The sequence below is a fragment of the Phragmites australis genome, chromosome 22, assembly GCF_958298935.1.
Source record: "Phragmites australis chromosome 22, lpPhrAust1.1, whole genome shotgun sequence".
NCBI classification, from domain to species: domain Eukaryota; kingdom Viridiplantae; phylum Streptophyta; class Magnoliopsida; order Poales; family Poaceae; genus Phragmites; species Phragmites australis.
Genome location: NC_084942.1, coordinates 24,179,964 through 24,199,405, shown reverse-complemented (window position 1 = coordinate 24,199,405; position 19,442 = coordinate 24,179,964). Strand labels below are relative to the sequence as shown.

Below are 19,442 nucleotides of genomic sequence, written 5' to 3'. Positions count from 1 at the left end.
TATGGCTCTCTTCGAGAAGCTTTACCCTTATAATCTGAAGATTCATACCACTTAGGTAGTTTTAGGATCCATGCTATTTGCAATATTCAAATATCTTATCAACTTGCTTACTGTAACATTATTCAATTTCGAATTTAAGTTATCTTCTACACTGCATCCAAATTTAATGAGATTTTAGGCGTATAACATAAGGGGGGTTTTCTCTTCTGAAGTGAAGTACCTAATTGTATTATTCATGAGATGGATACATAGGAAAATACCATCTATCAAGTGGCTCTTGGGGCCACACTATGTAACACATTTCCATCTTGTGTGATCATATATTATGGTGGTATGAATTGAAAAATACTCCTATCACACTATTTAAATGGTAACCACACGATACAAGTTAATTCCATCGAGTTAGATGACTACAAGATAAACTAAGAGCACACTATTTAAATGATCGGCCTAACTAAGGTACTACTTGTTTTCTGCTTTTGATTTGTCTGGAAAAGTCAGAAGTCTACTTATGGTGGAAATAAACTTAAACCGAGAAACTCGTTAAGAGATGTTTTTCTGAGAAGTTATGTGCTGAGAAACCAAAAAAAATATTATAAAAACTAATAATCTATTTTCAAAATCAGTCTTTCAAACAAACCAAAAACATAACCTTTTAAACAAAATCAAAAGCAGAAGTTAAAATAAATAGGTCCTGACTACTCCATGGAAGTAGTAACTGGGCTGGGCCGGGTCGAACAGTAGTAGAGGCTCGCTGCTGAGGTCTGGCTGACGGTAGGCATACGTAGGGGAATGGCTTGCTTGGCTTGGCTCCCTCGTGTCATGTCACGGTGTGTTAGGCAAAACCAAAAAGGCTAAAACCAGGACCAAAAATGTTGTTTGGTTTATAACCAAGCTACGAATTAGTGTTTAGATCATGACCAAATCAAAAAGTTGCTAATGTTGAGAGTATAGAACGTGAGACCTGCATGTTATTAAATTAGTGTTTTTGAAAAGCTGTTTTGGATTTTACCTATTGAATTTTATAATAATATTTTAACTTCTTAACACACTATTTTTTTTTAAGAAAAACTACTCTTAACTAGCTTTTTAGCTTCTAATTTATTTGAACTTCTCAGCTTTAAAAAAATTACTTTTCAGCAAACCCATTTGTTTAAACTTTAGAAGTCCAAAAGCTAGAAGCGACCTGAAACAAATATACCCTTAGTCTAGAATAAAATGGTAGCCAAATTTTTTAGACGTGATTAAAATTTAATTTGGTCAGCTTGGGTCCCAATCCAAACCGTACGTGCGGGTCTCGCCGCATGTGCCTTTCCCCTAAGTCCTAATTTCTCTTTCTTTTATGACAGGACCATGATGGTGTCCCAGCTGCAAGTGCTTGCCCCGGCCTCAGTCAGGCAGACTCACATCACTGTCCCGCGAGCTGTCCCGGATGGCCGGCCGGATGCGTTGTTGCTGCTGCTGGGAAATGAGGAGATGCCACAAGAAATAGACAGTAGTTGGGCAGGCGTTTAGTCTCCACCTACCGATACTGACCTCCATACCCACTTCCACAGGACAATGATAAGATTAAAGAAGAGATGTGTTTTTGCTTTGCCAAGGTAGAGCAAGAGAGAGAGAGTAGCCAACCAACTCCAATAATACAGCAGACTAGGGAGGGATAAACAATTAACAAGCCTTCCCCTTCCCTTCCCTTCCCTTTGGAATCGAAGCAGCTCGATCAACAAGCAGCTGCAGCTTCCTTCCCTTTGGAATTGAAGCAGCTCGATCAACAAGCAGCTGCAGCTGCTCCTGCTCCTAGGAGCAAAAGCTACCACCAACAAGCAAGTAACCTGGCCATTTCCATGGATGATGGGCAGAGCAAGACGGCGGACCTGGACCCGGTGCTGCACTCCATCGGCTTCCAGATCGAGGAGCTGTCGCCGTCGCAGCTCACCGGCCGACTCCCCGTCACCGCCAAGTGCTGCCAGGTTTAACTTATACACATCGATGATCGATCGCGTGCATGATCTCAGCTCATACATCATGCATCATCTACTACTCTACCTATGAATTATGATGGAGGATCGAGCTGGAGCTCAATCTATCGATTCAATGATTCCAACTGGGAGCTTGCTGCATGCAGCCCTTCAAGGTGCTCCACGGCGGCGTGTCGGCGCTGGTGGCCGAGGGCCTGGCCAGCATGGGCGCGCACATGGCCTCGGGCTACCGCCGCGTCGCCGGCGTCAGCCTCAGCATCAACCACTTCCGCAGCGCCGCCGTCGGAGACGTCGTGCTCGTCCGCGCCGCCCCAGTCCACGTCGGCCGCTCAACCCAGGTACCATATATAGCGGCCCAAATAGTATTATATATATAGTAAAGCCATTATTTTATATATATATATATATGTACTGTGCGGCATATGCTAATATATAGTATGTATTAATGAGCCGGCCGGGTCCTTCCCATTAAATTAAATAGTGGTCATTTGTTTATTTGCACGCAACACATGTGGAGAAAGGAACCAACTTGACATAGTTCTAATCTCCTTCAAATTCAGTTAAGTTCAACTTACTTACCTAATTCGTACGTTGTGCACCACTGATATTTTTTTAAATAATGGAAAAAGTTTTCAACTTCTGCAGCATGTAGTACACACAATCTGTTTTCAACCATCCCCTAGGAGTTCAAAATAAAATTCGCTCAACACCCAAGACAATAACAGAAGCCGCCATAGCCAAGCCACCACGTACCCACCTCCACCTCCATGCCAGCCAAGGGGTGAGACGTCGTTGGACCACATGGAATTCCACGGTGAGGCCGTGACCTCTGCGATGTAGAGGGCGTGAGCCCGAACACCGCGACTGCACCGAAACCAGGGAGATCAGGCAACAGCGTGGAACATCGCCGCCGCCGCCGCCATGGCACATGATAAATCCGAAGACATCGCTGCAAATCTTGAAGAGAGCAACCAAGGGAGGGGAAGGCAGCAACTGTTCAGGTCATCATTAAGAACCTGACGTCCCTGACGCCGCTAGACTATATCTGTAGACCATGGGTCCTGGAGGCCTAGCTTGTGGATCTTCAGACTCTGGAACTCTACGGAGCTCCAGTCCTTTGGAGTCTAGGGAGGCTCCCCGAAGCACGAGGGCGAGTTATTAGGTCTTGAAGAAAGATCAGCTAAGAGGGGGTTCGCTAGCCATCCTTTACCTACAAGGAAGTGACTGGCATTTAATACCGATACAAGTGAAGACTGTTCTGAAATCCTAGCGCAAGTGGAAACTGGGTTGACACCTTGGATAGTGCAGCGTCGTAATAGGCGACTGGCTGAGTACCATGCTCTTAGGGTCACTTGCACCACTGTATTGTTATAGTATATAATATATTCTGATTAGGGGTAAATACATCATATCTAGACCCATGTTGTGCGATTCGACTAACCCTAGGTCTCTGTGGTATAGTGATAGTTTGTATCGTTATCTCTGTAAGGGCATACTTGCGCATTTATACCCAAAACGGCACTATAAATACAGATCCATGGCTATCAGACCAGAAAAGGAATATTTTTTACTATCAACATATTATTAATTCTCCTTCCTCTTCACTTCTTCCCCAAGCTTGAGAGGAGACTCTCGTCGCACTTTGTTCACGGATGACATCATTTCTTCTGTCAACAGTGCGCCGTCCGTGGGGAGTCTGAACATAGAAGTACTAGAGAGATAGGATGCCACATAAAAAGAAGACTACAAAGGTCACAGCACAGACGACCAACTCCCCGTCCATGCCTATACGAAGATCCACATGACCACCACAACCAAACGCACGCTACACCGATGACAGCGCCCCAACCAGGGGGAATGAGGGCCTTATGGCCACCACCAACCTAGCCACGACCTTAGCTATGGTTGACGCTAGGGGCCTCCCGCCTGAATGTACTTAAAGATGCCTAGAGGGGGGTGAATAGGCTTTCTGAAAATTAAAACTAACCAGCAGATTAAACAGATGCCGAATACTTCGGTGAAGGTCGGATACTCCAGTATGTCCGGAGTCTCCGGTCTATACAGGAACTCGAGAACAACTGAAGTTAAGCAGTACAACTAAGGTCTAAAAGATGATACTGGTTCTAATATCATCACAATGCTTAAATGATAAGAGATACTAGCAAGATGATCACAAAAACTAATTATATGGGAAAAATCCCAAAACTACACAACTAGTTTAAATTGCACAAATGATGAGACGAGAGATTATCCCGGAGTTCGGCCACCTCACAAAGAAGTGCCTACGTCTCCGTTGAGGAGCTCATAAAGAGCCGGATCTTTTCCAACCCTATCCTCTTCTAGCGACCACAAAGATCAAGCTAGAATTTTCTTACTCAAGTCGATGTCGATTACAAACTTCTCGTAGCACTCCACAATGATTGGGTGCTCTACGGGCGACGTCTTGCCATTTAGGAGCACAAGGCTCCAAGAGAAATGATCACAATCTATGCTCGATGATGAACTCAATGCTCAATTGACTCAACTTCACTCCAAACACAATCTCTCAAATTTGGCGCAAAACTAGGCTCTAGAGATGTTTGGAGGGCTTTTAAATGCTCTTGGAAGGCTTTATGAAAGTGGAGCTCAGCAGCAACAGCAAGCCTTTAATGCTTAGGGGTGTGGGAGTATATATAGCTCACCTAAAAAATTAGTCGTTACTGTTCTGACAAACCTACCCCGGAGTATCCGGTAAACACCGGAGTCTCCGGCCTGAAATCCAAAACGGTGTCAGAAAGTTGTCAGAACTAGCCTTTACGGTTCTGTTAAACTGCCGGAGTCTCCAGTGAACACCGGAGTCTCCGGCACAGACTTAGTTACCACAGAGAGAAAGTCCGGAGACTTGCCATCTCTCCGGTCTCCCCAGGTACCGGAGTATCCGGTGAACACCGGAGACTCCGGCCTTTTAAAATAAATACTAACCGGGCGACCCTTGGTGGAGTCTCTCTCGGAGACTCCGGCCAAAAATATTTTCCTACCGGAGTATCCGGTGAACACCGGAGACTCTGGCCTTTTTCTATCAAAAATAAATTCTTAACCGAGCGACCCCTGGTGGAGTCTCCCTCGGAGACTCCGGCCAAAAAATTCACCAAATATCAGAGTGCCCCGTGAATACCGGAGACTCTGGCCTAAACACTGAGGGTCGGAGTGTCCGCTGAACACCGGAGACTCCAGACTCAGTAACTCTGCCAATATTTCTCGGTGTCCGTGGGTGAATATGTCTCTCAACTATTGGATCTAAAAGATTATTTTGAGCATTGAGACACCATAAAAGCTAACAAATGCAACCCTCTTAATAGTACGGTCAACATAGACTCAATTTCAAAGATAGAACAATTTAAATCCTATTGAGTACTATATATTGCTTCTCTTTTCTTTTCGAGGGGCGTCAATCGTCGTGAGTCTTCATAATTGAGACTAAGACATGTTCATAGCTTTAATAAATATATCGGTTCCTTAATCGTTTTGTCATCAATAAGCTAAAACCTACTTAGGGGGCTTAGATGCACTTTCACCACCTCAAAGGCCCAACATTAGCAATAGCAACATAGCGAGGGCCTCGCTATGTCCCTAGGGGTTGCAGCCGGTGTTACTGTCACTGTCGACGCCGCCTCAACCGAACAAATGTTGCACACGATGGCCCTCTAGGCTCAACTAGAGGAGTTGCAGGTAGCCTTGCGGGACGCATAGTAACTTGCCCGTATAACCGCCATCGCTCCCTTAACGACCAACACCGTCCCAACCCAGGCTCTGGGGGCCGGTGAATAGGTGCCTTACAAATTTCTTACGAAATAGATAATCTACTCCTTTTTCACCCAACGCTCTTAAAAAACACACAAATGAAAGCATAAACTTTAGAGAGAGAAAACGAGAAAGAAAGTTCCAATGAAACATGACTCTACAGATGGAATATGAAGCATAGACTCTATTCAAGACTATTCTATGTGTCTTTGTGCATAAAATCTTGAAACTTGAATGAATAACAAAGCAAAAGGACAGTCACCGAAAGAAGCAACTCTTCAAGTTGATGATCCAGAGGCAAGGCGATTTAAAACACTCTTAAATACATGAGTATGTGAACATTTATGCCTCTAACAACAAGAAGAATTACTTCACAAAGGAGAAAAACACTACATAAGAAAAATAAAATCACAATCGAAAAAGGAAAACTTGCAAACTTGCAAGGGAACCAAAAGAGAGAGACTAGAAGAAGGGGAATTCAAGCATATGCAAAAACATAAACTTCATTACTCAAAGAAGCCACCCTATTTAGGTGAATTACATGGATTTTTCTCTCAAAACCCTCACCTATTACATAGGCTAAACACTCATTTTTCTCTCATCTAAAACCCTAACACTAGACTCTCAAATGGGTGACACAAGAGGCTTAAGTGTCTGGTTCAAACTCTCCCATAGTTCTATCCCTCTATTTATAGGTCTAGAAAACTTGACCCTTAAGTTTTTTAACTTGTTACCAAAATACCAATCTCTTGTAATACATTCTTACCTACCACCGAGGGTATTTCTGTGCTTATGACACAAGAGTAGCGAGAGCAATCATCAACAATAACAAGTTCACACTGCCAAAGCCGAGGGCCTTTTTCTCCCCATCCTTTGTTTGTATCTTCGGTTGGCAAGTCGCTTCATAGATGAGGGCGAAAATGTCCGCTCTCCCTTCACATCCCTCCGCGCATATGACCCACTCGAAGATGGCCAGGCGGGCAATGGCATTGGTCGAAAGATGCGGGAGCTCCACGTAGAAGTAGTGGAGCACCCCCTTCTACGAGCGGCATGGCTGGAAAGCCAAGGCCTACAATGAAAAAAGCCTCAAACACCATGGTCTCATGGCCCTGAGGCTCCGAAACCACTTCGCCCTGTGGGGCCGGGCGACGGATCTGGAGGGGATCATTTCCTCTGTGGCCATCCAGTCGAGCTCGGTCTTGGTGACAATGGATTTCCCCACCACGATGGTCTGCCAAGGATGCTTCCGGCTGGTGCGGCAGAGATCCATGCTCAGCGGTGACCCGAACAACGATGAAGGAATCAGCGTCGTCTGAATGACCGTTGCCCTGCGCACATCAATGGCCCTACCCGACGACGAATTATCGGCCAGCCTTGAGCACCAGAACTAGCCAGGAGGATCCCTATGAGGCGGCAAGAAGCGCTAGACGGTGGTGGAAGATGGGAGTGCTAGGATCGGTAGAGCGGGCGGGCTGAAGCAGATGCAAATGGGAGCAGAGATGTAGAGCAAGGTTGCCGTTTGGCTGAGACCCTCTTCTTGTAAAGCTAAGGAAGAAATTATTTCCTCCTAGGAGACGCGCGCGCCCCGTCCTTTTACCCACGAGGCCACGGTTATGGGGGAGCGAAACCGCCCTCCCACAACTCTCCAACGACGAGGAACCACATGCTCCACTACCGCTTCACAAGGTGTAACCACGCCACTAACTGTAGGTCGCATTTAATAGCCCTTGTCACATGTATCGTCGGTCGATCAGTTCAAACCAATTGAACTGGACTTTCCAAAACAATTCAAGCAATAAAAAGGATCATAGGCCATCGGCTATGGAGCTGAGAACCACTGAAGACCCTGCACCAAAAAAATTCTAGCCTCTAGCTCGAAGGCATCGCTTCCTTTTCTCCATCTCTAAGGCAAGGCAATTACTCCACAAAGTTCCCCTTAGCTTTTTTGGTCGTATGCTAGGTGTGGGAGGTGAAGCTGTGGAAGCAGGATCCATCGACGCAGGGGAAGGGGCCTCAGATCTCGGAGTCGCGGGTGACGCTGCTCTGCAACCTGCCGGTGCCGGACAACCTCAAGCACGCCGGCGACGCTCTCAAGAAGTACGCTCAAGCTGCCGACGCCGCCGCCGCCAAAACCACCACCACCAGCAGATTGTAGATATACTCCGCTACTACTTGTGTTTTCGTTCCAATCACTACTGGCATAGCATATATGCATATATGTACATCATCTCTTCCTTTTCTTTTCGTTTCTTTTCTGCATATATGATATGATACTCCAGGACAGTGATACAATAACGTAAACGTACCATGTTGTTCATCAGCATGGAGAAGTAGACTGTACCATGTGTGTTCTTTGCTTTTCTATGTATATATCCACTTGAATTGGGCGTGTGCTCTGCATTTTTTTCTAAAAAGAAAAGAATAGATCGAGTAGCATACAGTATATTTGATCGATTTGTCAGTATACTATACTGGATGTACGCTCGACCGGTTCTCGAAATTTCGTATCTCGTTGGGATAGGAAAGTAGTGTAAGTTGGAACAGCTAGCCTAACGACTATGGATCGATCTCCTTTGAATTTGAAGTTTCGAAATGAGAGGTCGAGTCACCGTGCACATGTGTACAAGCAGGAATTGCAGAATGCAGATTGCATGCATGGTTGGACGAGCGATAATCGGATCCAACTACTCCATTGGCCGGCCTGCTGCTGGATCGATCTCGGAGCTGGACGAGTGTATTCATCACCTAGTAGCAGCTAGAGATGGGAAACGGAATCGATTATGATGTCAGCATATGTTAGCAATCTTATCAATTATGACGTGTCACTTATATGCATGCATGTCATATATACTAGTACAGTACAAAACTGGAAGATGTATAAAACAAACCGAAATCAACGTCGACGGCTTGAGCAGCAGCAAGCATGTAGGAAGGAAGCTGATTCGATGCACCTGGTCAATGTTCCCTTCCGAAAAAAAAACAAAAAATGAAAACAATGGAGTGGTCCATGTAAGTATTTGAAATCACGAGTTGGTCCGGTCCAGCCATGTTTGTCGTTCACCTTTTCTTCCACTATCCAGCCAAAACAAACATTTGAAACTATACTAAGGGTCAGCCAAAACAAACATTTGAAACTATACATTTCACATAGCTCTTAGAGCAATTTTTTTTAAAAAAAAAATTAGAGGAGCTCTGCAAAACGGTAACTTTCAGCTTTTAGCTCTTTGAGCAGTATTCGTGGGAGTGATTCTCTGAAATGAACTAGAAGTTGTGGAGTAAAAAAAAAACAGTTTCCTCTGATTCACTTTTCACACAGAATCACTTCCTCTATATATTTTATTTTAAAAAATCACTTTCAACCATATAATTACTTTTTCTAGAAAATCACTTTCTACAAAAAGATTTAGATAAGTAGAATTCTACCAAACAGACCACACTCATAATAAACTATGATCGAGTTGTTAGTATATTGATTGGTGTATGTTAGTGGCCCAAATCCATCGTTGTTGTCGTTATCCACCCTGTTTACACATACGAGTGCATTTGGTGTTATCCACATGCAACTTGATAATGCACAAGATGATGACGCACTGGTCTCGGCGGGGAGCTGTGGGCTCGGGGTCGATCAATGGGGGCGGATTTGGGCGGAGGTAATCCACTCTGACTGCAGTGGCGACCACAAAGGAGAGGTAAGCACGTGCGTTAAGGGAAAAGAGAGAAGGAAAGCACAGGACACAGGGAAGCTCACCGTGGCACCATTTTGAAGGGGTATATGCTGAGCAACAGCTCCTCCTGAGCAAGAGGAGAAGAGCGGCGTTGGACTTGGAGAACAAATTGATGGCGTGTTAAATCCGGTGGGGAGACAGGGAGGCCTGGCCGGAGAGAAGGAACGCGACCTTGTGGCTTACCGTTCACGGCTGTGGGTCGCCGTATCTGGGCTCCAACTCGGAAAACGCGGGCGGATTTGGCCGTCGGCGCTGGTGCTCTGGTCTCACTGTAGTGGCAACGAAAAGGAAGAGATGACCACGAGTGTGAGGGGAAAAGAGAGGAAGAGAGCGGAGGACACACGGCAGCGCGTCCATGGCACGCGCAGGCCGCGAGCACAAAACCGGCACCTGCTGGGGTGCGGCGACGGCACAGCGAAGGGCGACGGGGGCCGTAGAGAGACGACGTGGCTGAACACTCGGTCACCGCCCGCGGTGGGATTTATCGGATGGTCGACAGAATGCCGTAAGGCCGGAACGCATGCCGTCGATGCTGGTGCTCCGGTCTCACTGTAGCAACAACGGAAGGGAAGAGATGACCACGGGTGTGAGGGAAAAGAGAGGAAGAGAGCGGAGGACACACGGTAGCGCGTCCATGGCACACGCAAGCGGCGAGCACGAAACCAGCACCAGCCGGGGCACGGCGACGACACAACGAAGAGCGATGGGGGCCGTAGAGAGACGACGTGGTCGAACACCCGATCACCGCCCATGACAGGATTTATTGGACGGTCAACAGAACGCCATAAGGCCGGAATGGGGACACGCGCCGGTGGCACGAGCGCTCCCAGCGGGCGAGAGTGCCCTGGGAGGCCTTGGTTTCCTGGGGGGTTAAGATATTGAGATGCATGAGTCTCTAGTCCACGTAAGGATATGTGATAGGATCTGCATTTATATATATTAGCGTGTGGTGAGATGACTGTGCATATGTGACGATGTGGGTGCATTGTGATGTGTGTATAGGCCTTTGTTTTGATGGAAAAGATAAGAACAATGGTGAATTTGTAAGCATATGTACTTACAATGGTGTGGCGTGGACTACAAATCATCAATACATGCGTCATAATCGTGTCGCATCAAGTCATGCTTCCTTTCTCGTGTACGTCCCGAGACCAAGCCAGCCCCCTCTCGCATGTCTTCAATCAAGCCGACCTTCCTTTTATGTGCGCCCGACTGAGTCTGCCTTCAATCCGTCCCGCACGCCACCGCCTCCGACTCAGAATCAATTGATGGTGCCATCCTACAAAATCCAACCAGGTGTCTCGTCCCAGACCCCAAAATCCCTAAAATCATGGCAGCGGACGACCTCAAGCTTTAAATTGACACTGTCGGTATCTCCGCATCATAACTGTGCCCCCCCCCCTCAAATTTGCGGCGGATTCTCGACCCCAACATCATCAACCGTGCTAAATTTCGTAAAATCTACGTCAATAAGGTCATCTGCACCCCAAGCATCCCCGATTGCAACTATAGCGACAACACCGGTGGTGCGTACAGTAGAGCAGGATCCCTTGCACCACCAATGTCTCATGCGTCGTCGGTTGCAATCTTTCCAATCGCCATGGAGACACCTCCAGTTGAAATGAGTTACGTCCATGTAAATCACCCAGTTGCGTTTTATGCTATACTGCAGATACAACTTGATTTGTAGTTGTGATTCAGAAACAATCGAGTTGCAATATGCTCAACAACATAGTTACAACATGATAGATACTCTAGTTACGATATATATTGTCAAGTAAGTACTAATTATAACATGGTAGATACTCTAGTTACAACATGATAAATACTCTAGTGATAACATGGTGAATATTACAGTTACAACATATTAGACACTCTAGCTGCAACATGGTAGACACTCTAGTTACAACATGCATTTTTTAGTGTGAACTGGTTACAATATTGTTGGAGGATGAACTCCTCAAGCAGGGATCCTGAGGGACCCCCTTTGAGATTCGGCCGGGGGATGATTCTGAATCTACCTCGTACGTGGATTTAATACGAGTATATGAGATGTAGGCGGGACGAATGATCGGATGCTGGTGGGAGTAAATACGCAAGGGATTTTAGACAGGTTCGGACCGTATGGAGCGTAATACCCTATTCCTGTGTGTATGCTATTAATGCTCTAGGAATGTCTCTCTGTGGATCTCTTGTGTTACAAGGTTTTTGTCTAAGTCTAGAGCTTCGGTCTCGCTTCGAGCTTGGTGAACCTCTGCTCAGCTTCTCAGACTTGTGTGCTATAAACTTGTTCGCCTTTTCTTCTCTGGGGTGCACCCCCCCTTTTATCCCGTCGGGGAGGTTTGGCGTGCCCAGAAAGGAGGGCACGAGTCCCCATGAGCCATAAATGGAAAGCAACTATCATGGGACTGCAGTTTGATGTTATATGGGGTTGAAAATGCGCCATCGGCCGGTCTTGTCGCCCATTACTCCTGGTTTTAGCAAGTGCAGAGAGGGGACCCACCGGGCAGCTGCCGAACAACCCTGCATGCCCGCTCGGTCAGAGCTGGTCTGACACAACAGGGGGGCAGGCAATATGCCTTGAACCCAGCGACGTTATCTCCAAGCCGTTTCTTTTATGGGCCCGCAGGGTGACGTGCGATGGGACCCGTCGCATTAAATACCCCCACCCCCCTGCCAGGCGGTGGCAGGGGCTGGCGTACTTAATACGACAAGCGTGGGAGGAGTGGTTGGAAGTGACAGACCATGCTCCCTCTTAAATGCAGCATCGGGTCTCTCATCAATTGACACCTCACCGCTGAGCCCTTGTGGGGTCCACCGGCAAGGGACTTCTCAGGTCCTAGGGGAACTCTGGGTGTTCGGAGACTACTGTTCATAGTCCTGAGCACCCTCTCCCGGATATGTCTTTTCTCGGTCCTCGGGGAACTCCGGGTACTCGGGGGCTACTGTTCATAACCCCGAGCGCCCTTTTCTGGAACTGTGTCTTCTCGGGTCCTCGGGGAACTCGGGTACTCGGGGACCACTATTCATGGCCCCGAGCACCCTCTCCCGAAATTGTGTCTTCTCAGGTCCTCAAAAAACTCGAGTACTCAGGGACCACTGTTTATGGCCCCGAGTACCCCTCTTGGAACTGTGTCTTCTCGGGCCTCGGGAAGATAGTTCCCGAGGGAAGACACCACGTGGCATTCTGCTGTCCTAGCCTCGGGACTCGGGGACCCCCGGTTCCCATGTCACCGATAAATATGGTAGACACTCTAGTTACAACATGATGAACACTACAGTTACAATATGATAGATAATTTAATTACAATATGTTGAATAATACAGTTGCAACATGCTTATAGTTGTAACTAGTTGCAATCGCTGCTCGGTCTTTAATGGACCCGCAGGGTTGGTTGGTGGGAGTGTGCGCTCGGTCCGTGGGGTTGACGCGTGCGTCAGAAACTTATTAGCTGCTTGAGCGTATTCTACATTACGCTGCGCACCTAAGTTATATACTAGTATTATACCGATATTTTCTTTATGAGTCGAGACAGAACTGATACTACTGCTGCTAGCAAACAAGTTACATTTTATTTTCTCTTTTCTTTATCATGAGATGACTAAACAAACAAGTTTTTTTTTTTTTTTTGACTTGCGTAAGAAGTTGCAGGCATCCGCCGTTTTTTTAGCAAACCCCTCGCCTTGTACCCATATGCAGCAAACAGTCCACCTATTCGTGGAAAATATAAAAAAGAGCCCCTCGGGGTCGGGGCTCTCCACCTCTGCGGCCGGCCTCGTCTTCTTCTTTCCCACTGACGCCGCCGCCTTCCGCCCCCACCTCCATGGAATTCTTTACCCTTCCTCCCTTCTTCTACTGACTGCCGTGGCGTGGAGTGGAGCGGAGGTGAAGATCCCGCCGCAGCTGCGCCTCTCTTCCTCCTCTCCAAGGCGGCGTCATCCCCTCTTCTCGGCTGCCGTGGGGTGGAGATCCAGGACTTGGATTGACTTCCTGTTTCCCTTTTGTGGTGAGGAATCCCTGGCTCGCTCGCTTCTTCGGATGGATTCTTTGTGTCTTCTTTAGGATCTTTATTTATCTTATTTGCTGCGAGGTGACGCCTCAAATCCAAATCTTTCTTTCTCTCCTCACAACGAGAACCAAAAAAAAAAAAACGATTTTTTTCTCTCCCATCCGTCCAGTTTGTTGCGAATTTGTTTGCTTCGCCTGCGTGGTGGACTGCTAATTCCAGTATGTCATTTTTTTTCCAATTTCTGCGGGGCTTGCTTCAAGTGAACCTGCATGCCCCACGTTATGCCCGCCCCTCCATTGTACAATGTTCTACGCCGCATACATGCATCCGCTAATAATCCTACATATTGCATTGCGGATCATACTTGTTCAAATGAAAATGATCACATCCTTCCTGTGTTTGTCTACCTCCCCAAGAGGTTGGTTAGTTTGGTTTCAGACTTAATTTGGCCTGTTTGGAACATGAACTTTCTCCTGACAAGCACACATATTTCCTTCTGATTTGCACACGAACACGCCTTAAAAATAGAAAATCTTGTATGTCTTAATTGTGACAAGGGTGCTCTTCACGACCCATGCATTTTAGACTAGTTGGTATTTTTTAGGAATCACAATGTTCGGTGTAGGTCAATTGTGCTGTTACGTTGCCGTGAACTGACACTTAGGAATTCCAATTTATGGGACCATTTTCCAATAATTCCTGGTATAATACTACGACACATTGACACCCCCTAGTCAATGTTATCTGGTTATCAATATAGAAAATCTTTCAACCATTCTATGTATATATGGCATTGTGTCATCATACTCAATGCTTAAAGGAACAGAGCTACAATGTATACTTCTTATGTAACAGAACAGCAAAGAAAATCCAAATGGAAGAAAAAAGAGCACTTTTGTTGTATTCTCCTGGAATTTTTTTATTAAAACATTTTATTAAGCATCTAGGGCTTCGGCATCAGGGGTTTTGTTGGCATGTATCAAGGACCTGTTTTGCCTGCTTGCTGCTTCAGTGTCACCTTTTGGGTATATAAGCTGAAGTTAAGGCCAAACAGGGTTATTATTTTTTGGACTCATTCTTAAGCCCTCCTCCACCTAGAAACCTGCAAAATGTGAGTGCTGTTTGGAATTAACCTGTAGGTCTAAACTCTAAACCCCTTTTGTACTAGAAGATCCATAAAGATGCCGGTGGGAGAGGGTTCAGGCTTATAGTAGAAGCCCCAATGAGCTAGCTTATTGGACATGTTTGAGTTTGGCGTAAGCTTGACCAAACAACCCCGTATTCTCACTGTACAAATTTATGTGCTTGACCTAAAGTTTAACTTGTCTTCAAATTGCTTGCCAATCTACTTATTTGAGCTTTATTTGGCATGATCTTTATGTGCTGTTATTGCGACTGACTTATATGACTTATCTTTCAAGGACTGCTGAGCCTAGCATGGGCCTCTTTGATGAACCAACTTACATCGGTTTTGATCCATAAACTCCAATAAATTGACTTATGAGAATACACCATGGAAGCCACTTGGCAGCACCAAGAACCAAAAAAAAAAAAAAGAAACATATAGATTCTAAATTTTCCAGTTCTCTAGAAAGCCTCTCTTGTAACTTGTAAGCCCAAAAATCTGCTAATAGCAGTTGCGGCATATCCTTGTAGCCAGCTTCAGCTTGACCTTGTTCAACTATTGTGTTTTAGCTTTAGGAGCTCCATAACTTGGTTGTGGAAATCTACGCTAGACTTTTTGTGTGCATAATCCAGTAGGCTGTTTGACTTGGCACTGCTAGTTTGATATACAGCTAATAGTACTTCCTAAGCCCTATATATTGATTTGCATCAACTTTTTTTTTTCAGGTCTGTCGTTGATGGGCCGCATGGAGTTCAGCGGTGGATAGATAGAAGTCTAAAATTCCACATTTGACGTCATTGAAAATTGTGCTTTGATATATTAACCAGTATGTCCCTCTCTTCTTGCCTGCCCCCGCCCCCTGTTTTTCTCTATCCCTGCTTCTGCTAATCTGAACATAGACATGGCTAAACAAAAGATTCTGCAGCATCACAGTCAACTTCCCTCGCGTTATATGAGTTGACACCATATCTTTCCATATACTAGCGCCATATCCTTCACAACAATACTGCTGTTCTCTTTATACTTATAACAAACAGAAAGTATGGGGCTATTGACCATAAAGAATGAGTGCAAGAAGTAGCATTATAGCCCTTTTATGCACCATCTCCTTTTGTGTACACTTTTCTTGTTAGGCACTACCTTATTTACCAAAGTATATGTTGTTATGCTTTTCATTTGGATGACAAGGGTCATCATAGCTACAATTCGTAAACATTGGTATCAATTTTATGACTAGTCATTACTACCGTATGCAGTTTCATTGTCATCCACATCTATTACTATATGTTAGTGAGTTCTTAATCTTCAAAATGGATGAAGCACCATGATGTGATTGTATTTGAGTATTTTATCCTTTGGCCAACCACAGAAAAGAATACTTGCAAATTCCATGCCCAAAGAAAAAAAACTTAATCAACATTGCTGGCGTGCAAATCTCAAAATTAATCATTTCATTAGTTAATCATAATGTTAGAAAGTTGTTATATATGCATGGAGGCACACATGCTACTCCATATTATCGTTCACCTTGCACAATCTCATTCTGGGATACTAGTAAAGAAACTCCCTGATGTAGAACTTGCAATATGCTGTTTGATTTTAATTTTAGTTGCCTAATGTTTGGATCCCTGCTGTAGAACTTGCAATATGCTGTTTAGTCTAATGCTTGGATCGTTTTCTCTCTGGTATCAACAGTTTCTTTTCTTTTGACCTGGTACTGTTTCAATTACTTGTTATTTAGATTGTATCAGAATATATGTAGTCAAGAAAAACTCGAGATAGTGTTATTTTGACTCATTTTATGTCATTTTTTATGAGAAGCAGAACATTATATGTGTTCGTAGCTTATGGGTTGTTCTAGTTGATAACATACTGTGCACTTAATTTCGCAGTTCATGTTGAGGACAAAGCAACTCGGCACACTAACACAGTGTGCGCGATCCTTCTATCTTAATGGATCAAGGTGCACAGATGGAGCTTCATGCACTTGCCCTGATGATGAGACTAGTGTTCCACAAAGGCAGACTGCAAGTGGTATTGAGCAGAAGTATCATTCAACCCACAGAGCTTCTGTGAAGACTCAGCTTCCTGTACAACATGCTGTTGGATCAGTTGGTCGTTCTACTGGCTACCCAGCTCCAGCTGTTCATGCCATTTCCTCCACCTCAACTCCAGAAAAGGAGCCTGCATCTATCAACAGGGGCAGTCATCCTCGTAACCATCAGGTTCTAGGAAGTGATCATGTACAGCCATCTAAGCAGACTCCCAGAAGCATTTCCCAGTCTGGAATTGCAGGAACTGGTGTATATTCTGATCTGGTTAATTTCAAATCCGCATCTAATAATGGAAGCACCGATCAGGCTCCACAGATGGCTACTAACTATTCTTATCAGCCATTATCTGATAGCCGTTCTTCTAATAACAAGGCACATGATCAACGTAGCTTTCCTGAGGCAAAAGTGCCTTACAACCCTTCCATGAAAAATGATTTTGGGAAGGGGGCCCCTAGAGCTGGCTATGCGAAGCCAAGGCAGAGTTTTTCAGGGCCATCTGTTACGGTTTCTGGTTCACCATCACAAATAAGGAATACTGTTCAGCAGCATGCAAACTATCATTCTAATAATTTCAATTCAGACGCCAGGCAAGAGGACATTCAAACTCGGAACCTGTCAGTTCTGAATGGTTTTAGTAGTTCTGGCAACAAATCTCAGGTTCCTACAGGATCAATAAAAGCTCATGGTGGCGGACCTCAATCTAACTTAAGGTCATTGAAGTCACTTCAGGCAGTTGAACAGTATTACCACACACTGCAGCAAATGAAATGGGGTCCCATGACAGAACATGTTCTGGATAGTCTTCATTGCAAGATAGATGCATTTCAGGCTAATCAGGTACTCAAACTGATTCATGACCACACTGTCGCTCTCGGTTTCTTTCAATGGTTAAAGCAGCAACCTGGGTTCAAGCACGATGGTCATACCTACACAACCATGATAGGCATCCTTGGACAGGCCAGGCAATTTGGCACACTGAGGAAACTTCTTGATGAGATGAGCAGAGCTCAATGCAAACCAACTGTGGTAACATATAACAGAATAATACATGCATATGGTCGTGCAAATTATCTAAGGGAGGCTGTTAAAGTATTTGAGGAAATGCAGGAAGCAGGTTATGCACCTGATCAAGTTACATATTGTACATTGATTGATATCCATGCTAAATCAGGATACCTGGAAGTTGCTATGGATTTTTATGGCAGGATGCAAGAAGTAGGCCTGTCACCAGATACTTTCACCTACAGTGCCATGGTTAATTGCCTTGGAAAAGGTGGTCAATTGGCAGCTGCTTATAAGCTTTTTTGTGAGATGATTGAAAATGGCTGCACACCTAACCTTGTTACTTACAACATTATCATTGCGCTCCAGGCCAAAGCAAGAAATTATGCAAATGTTGTTAAGCTGTACAAGGACATGCAAGTTGCTGGATTTCGTCCTGACAAAATAACATACAGCATTGTTATGGAAGTTCTTGGTCACTGTGGTCATCTGGATGAGGCTGAAACTGTGTTCATTGAGATGAGACGTGATTGGGCTCCCGATGAACCTGTATATGGTCTCTTGGTGGACCTCTGGGGCAAAGCTGGCAATGTTGACAAGGCACTCGGATGGTACCACATGATGCTCCAGGATGGTTTGCAGCCTAATGTCCCTACCTGTAATTCCCTCTTGAGTGCTTTTCTGAAGATGAGCAGGTTTCAAGATGCCTACAGCGTGCTTCAGAACATGCTTGTCCAGGGACTTGTTCCATCTCTGCAGACTTACACCTTGCTGCTCAGCTGCTGTACCGAAGCTCATTTGCAGATGGGCTTATGCTGCCAGCTCATGGCAATCACTGGACATCCGGCTCACATGTTCTTGCTGTATTTGCCTGATGCAGAACCTGGTGGCCAGAATGTTAGAGATCACACCAGGTATTTCTTGGACATGATGCACAGTGAGGACAGAGAGAGTAAGAGGGGTTTAATGGATGCGGTCATAAACTTCTTACACAAGTCTGGTCTCAAGGAGGAAGCAGGTTTTATATGGGAGGTTGCTGCGCAGAACAATGTATACCCAGATTCTTTGAGGGAGAAGGGCTCGTCATATTGGCTCATCAACCTTCACCTGATGTCTGAGGGCACTGCAGTGACTGCACTGTCCAGGACACTAGCCTGGTTCCACAGGCGGATTCTGACATTGGGCACTGGCCCTGATAGAATTGACATTGTCACCGGCTGGGGCAGGAGGAGCAGGGTAACTGGATCATCGCTGGTTAGACAGTCCGTTCAGAAGCTCCTGAACCTCTTCGAATTCCCATTCTTCACCACTCGAGGAAATACTGGCTGCTTCGTCGGATGTGGGGAGCCACTCAATAAATGGTTGCACAATCCTTATGTTGAGCGCATGCATTTGTTGTAGTGGCTAGTGAGGTTATTGATCAGAAATAAAGGACTTAATTAGATAGGTGCAGTTTTGTGAAAGAATCAGCTTGGATAAAGTTCCAGTGCACCTGCTCTAGTTTGGTCTGAGTGTGTTAGTCAGGTGTAGTGTGGTAGTTGAATGGTTGCTTGGAAACTATTTATTGTGATTGCGATAACATTTAGAGATTGCATTGTTGCGTTTAGCATGAGATAAATTGGTCAAAATTAGTCAGTGAGAATTGTTTCATGTTTCAGTACATCAGGTGTTCATGGTTCCAACTCTTCTTTCAACTTGATTGACAAGCTGATAGCTACTGCTAACATATAATCTTGTCGAAAAGCCATTGTATTCAATATTGATCT

At 45.2% G+C, this 19,442-nt stretch overlaps 2 protein-coding genes across 2 annotated transcripts; both read left to right on the top strand.

Annotated features, from left to right (window-relative positions):
• The first annotated feature begins 1,476 nt into the window (after positions 1–1,476).
• Positions 1,477–8,149, top strand: LOC133905188 (1,4-dihydroxy-2-naphthoyl-CoA thioesterase 1-like). The gene is made up of 3 exons (XM_062346914.1): positions 1,477–1,970; positions 2,126–2,317; positions 7,720–8,149. Exons 1-3 carry the CDS (start codon positions 1,845–1,847, stop codon positions 7,912–7,914), a joined length of 513 nt encoding a protein of 170 aa, XP_062202898.1. The 5' UTR covers positions 1,477–1,844; the 3' UTR covers positions 7,915–8,149.
• Positions 8,150–13,208: 5,059 nt separating this feature from the next.
• LOC133905187 (pentatricopeptide repeat-containing protein At1g18900-like) lies at positions 13,209–19,387 on the top strand. The gene is made up of 3 exons (XM_062346913.1): positions 13,209–13,491; positions 15,346–15,446; positions 16,513–19,387. Exon 3 carries the CDS (start codon positions 16,516–16,518, stop codon positions 19,075–19,077), a length of 2,562 nt encoding a protein of 853 aa, XP_062202897.1. The 5' UTR covers positions 13,209–13,491; positions 15,346–15,446; positions 16,513–16,515; the 3' UTR covers positions 19,078–19,387.
• Positions 19,388–19,442: the final 55 nt, after the last annotated feature.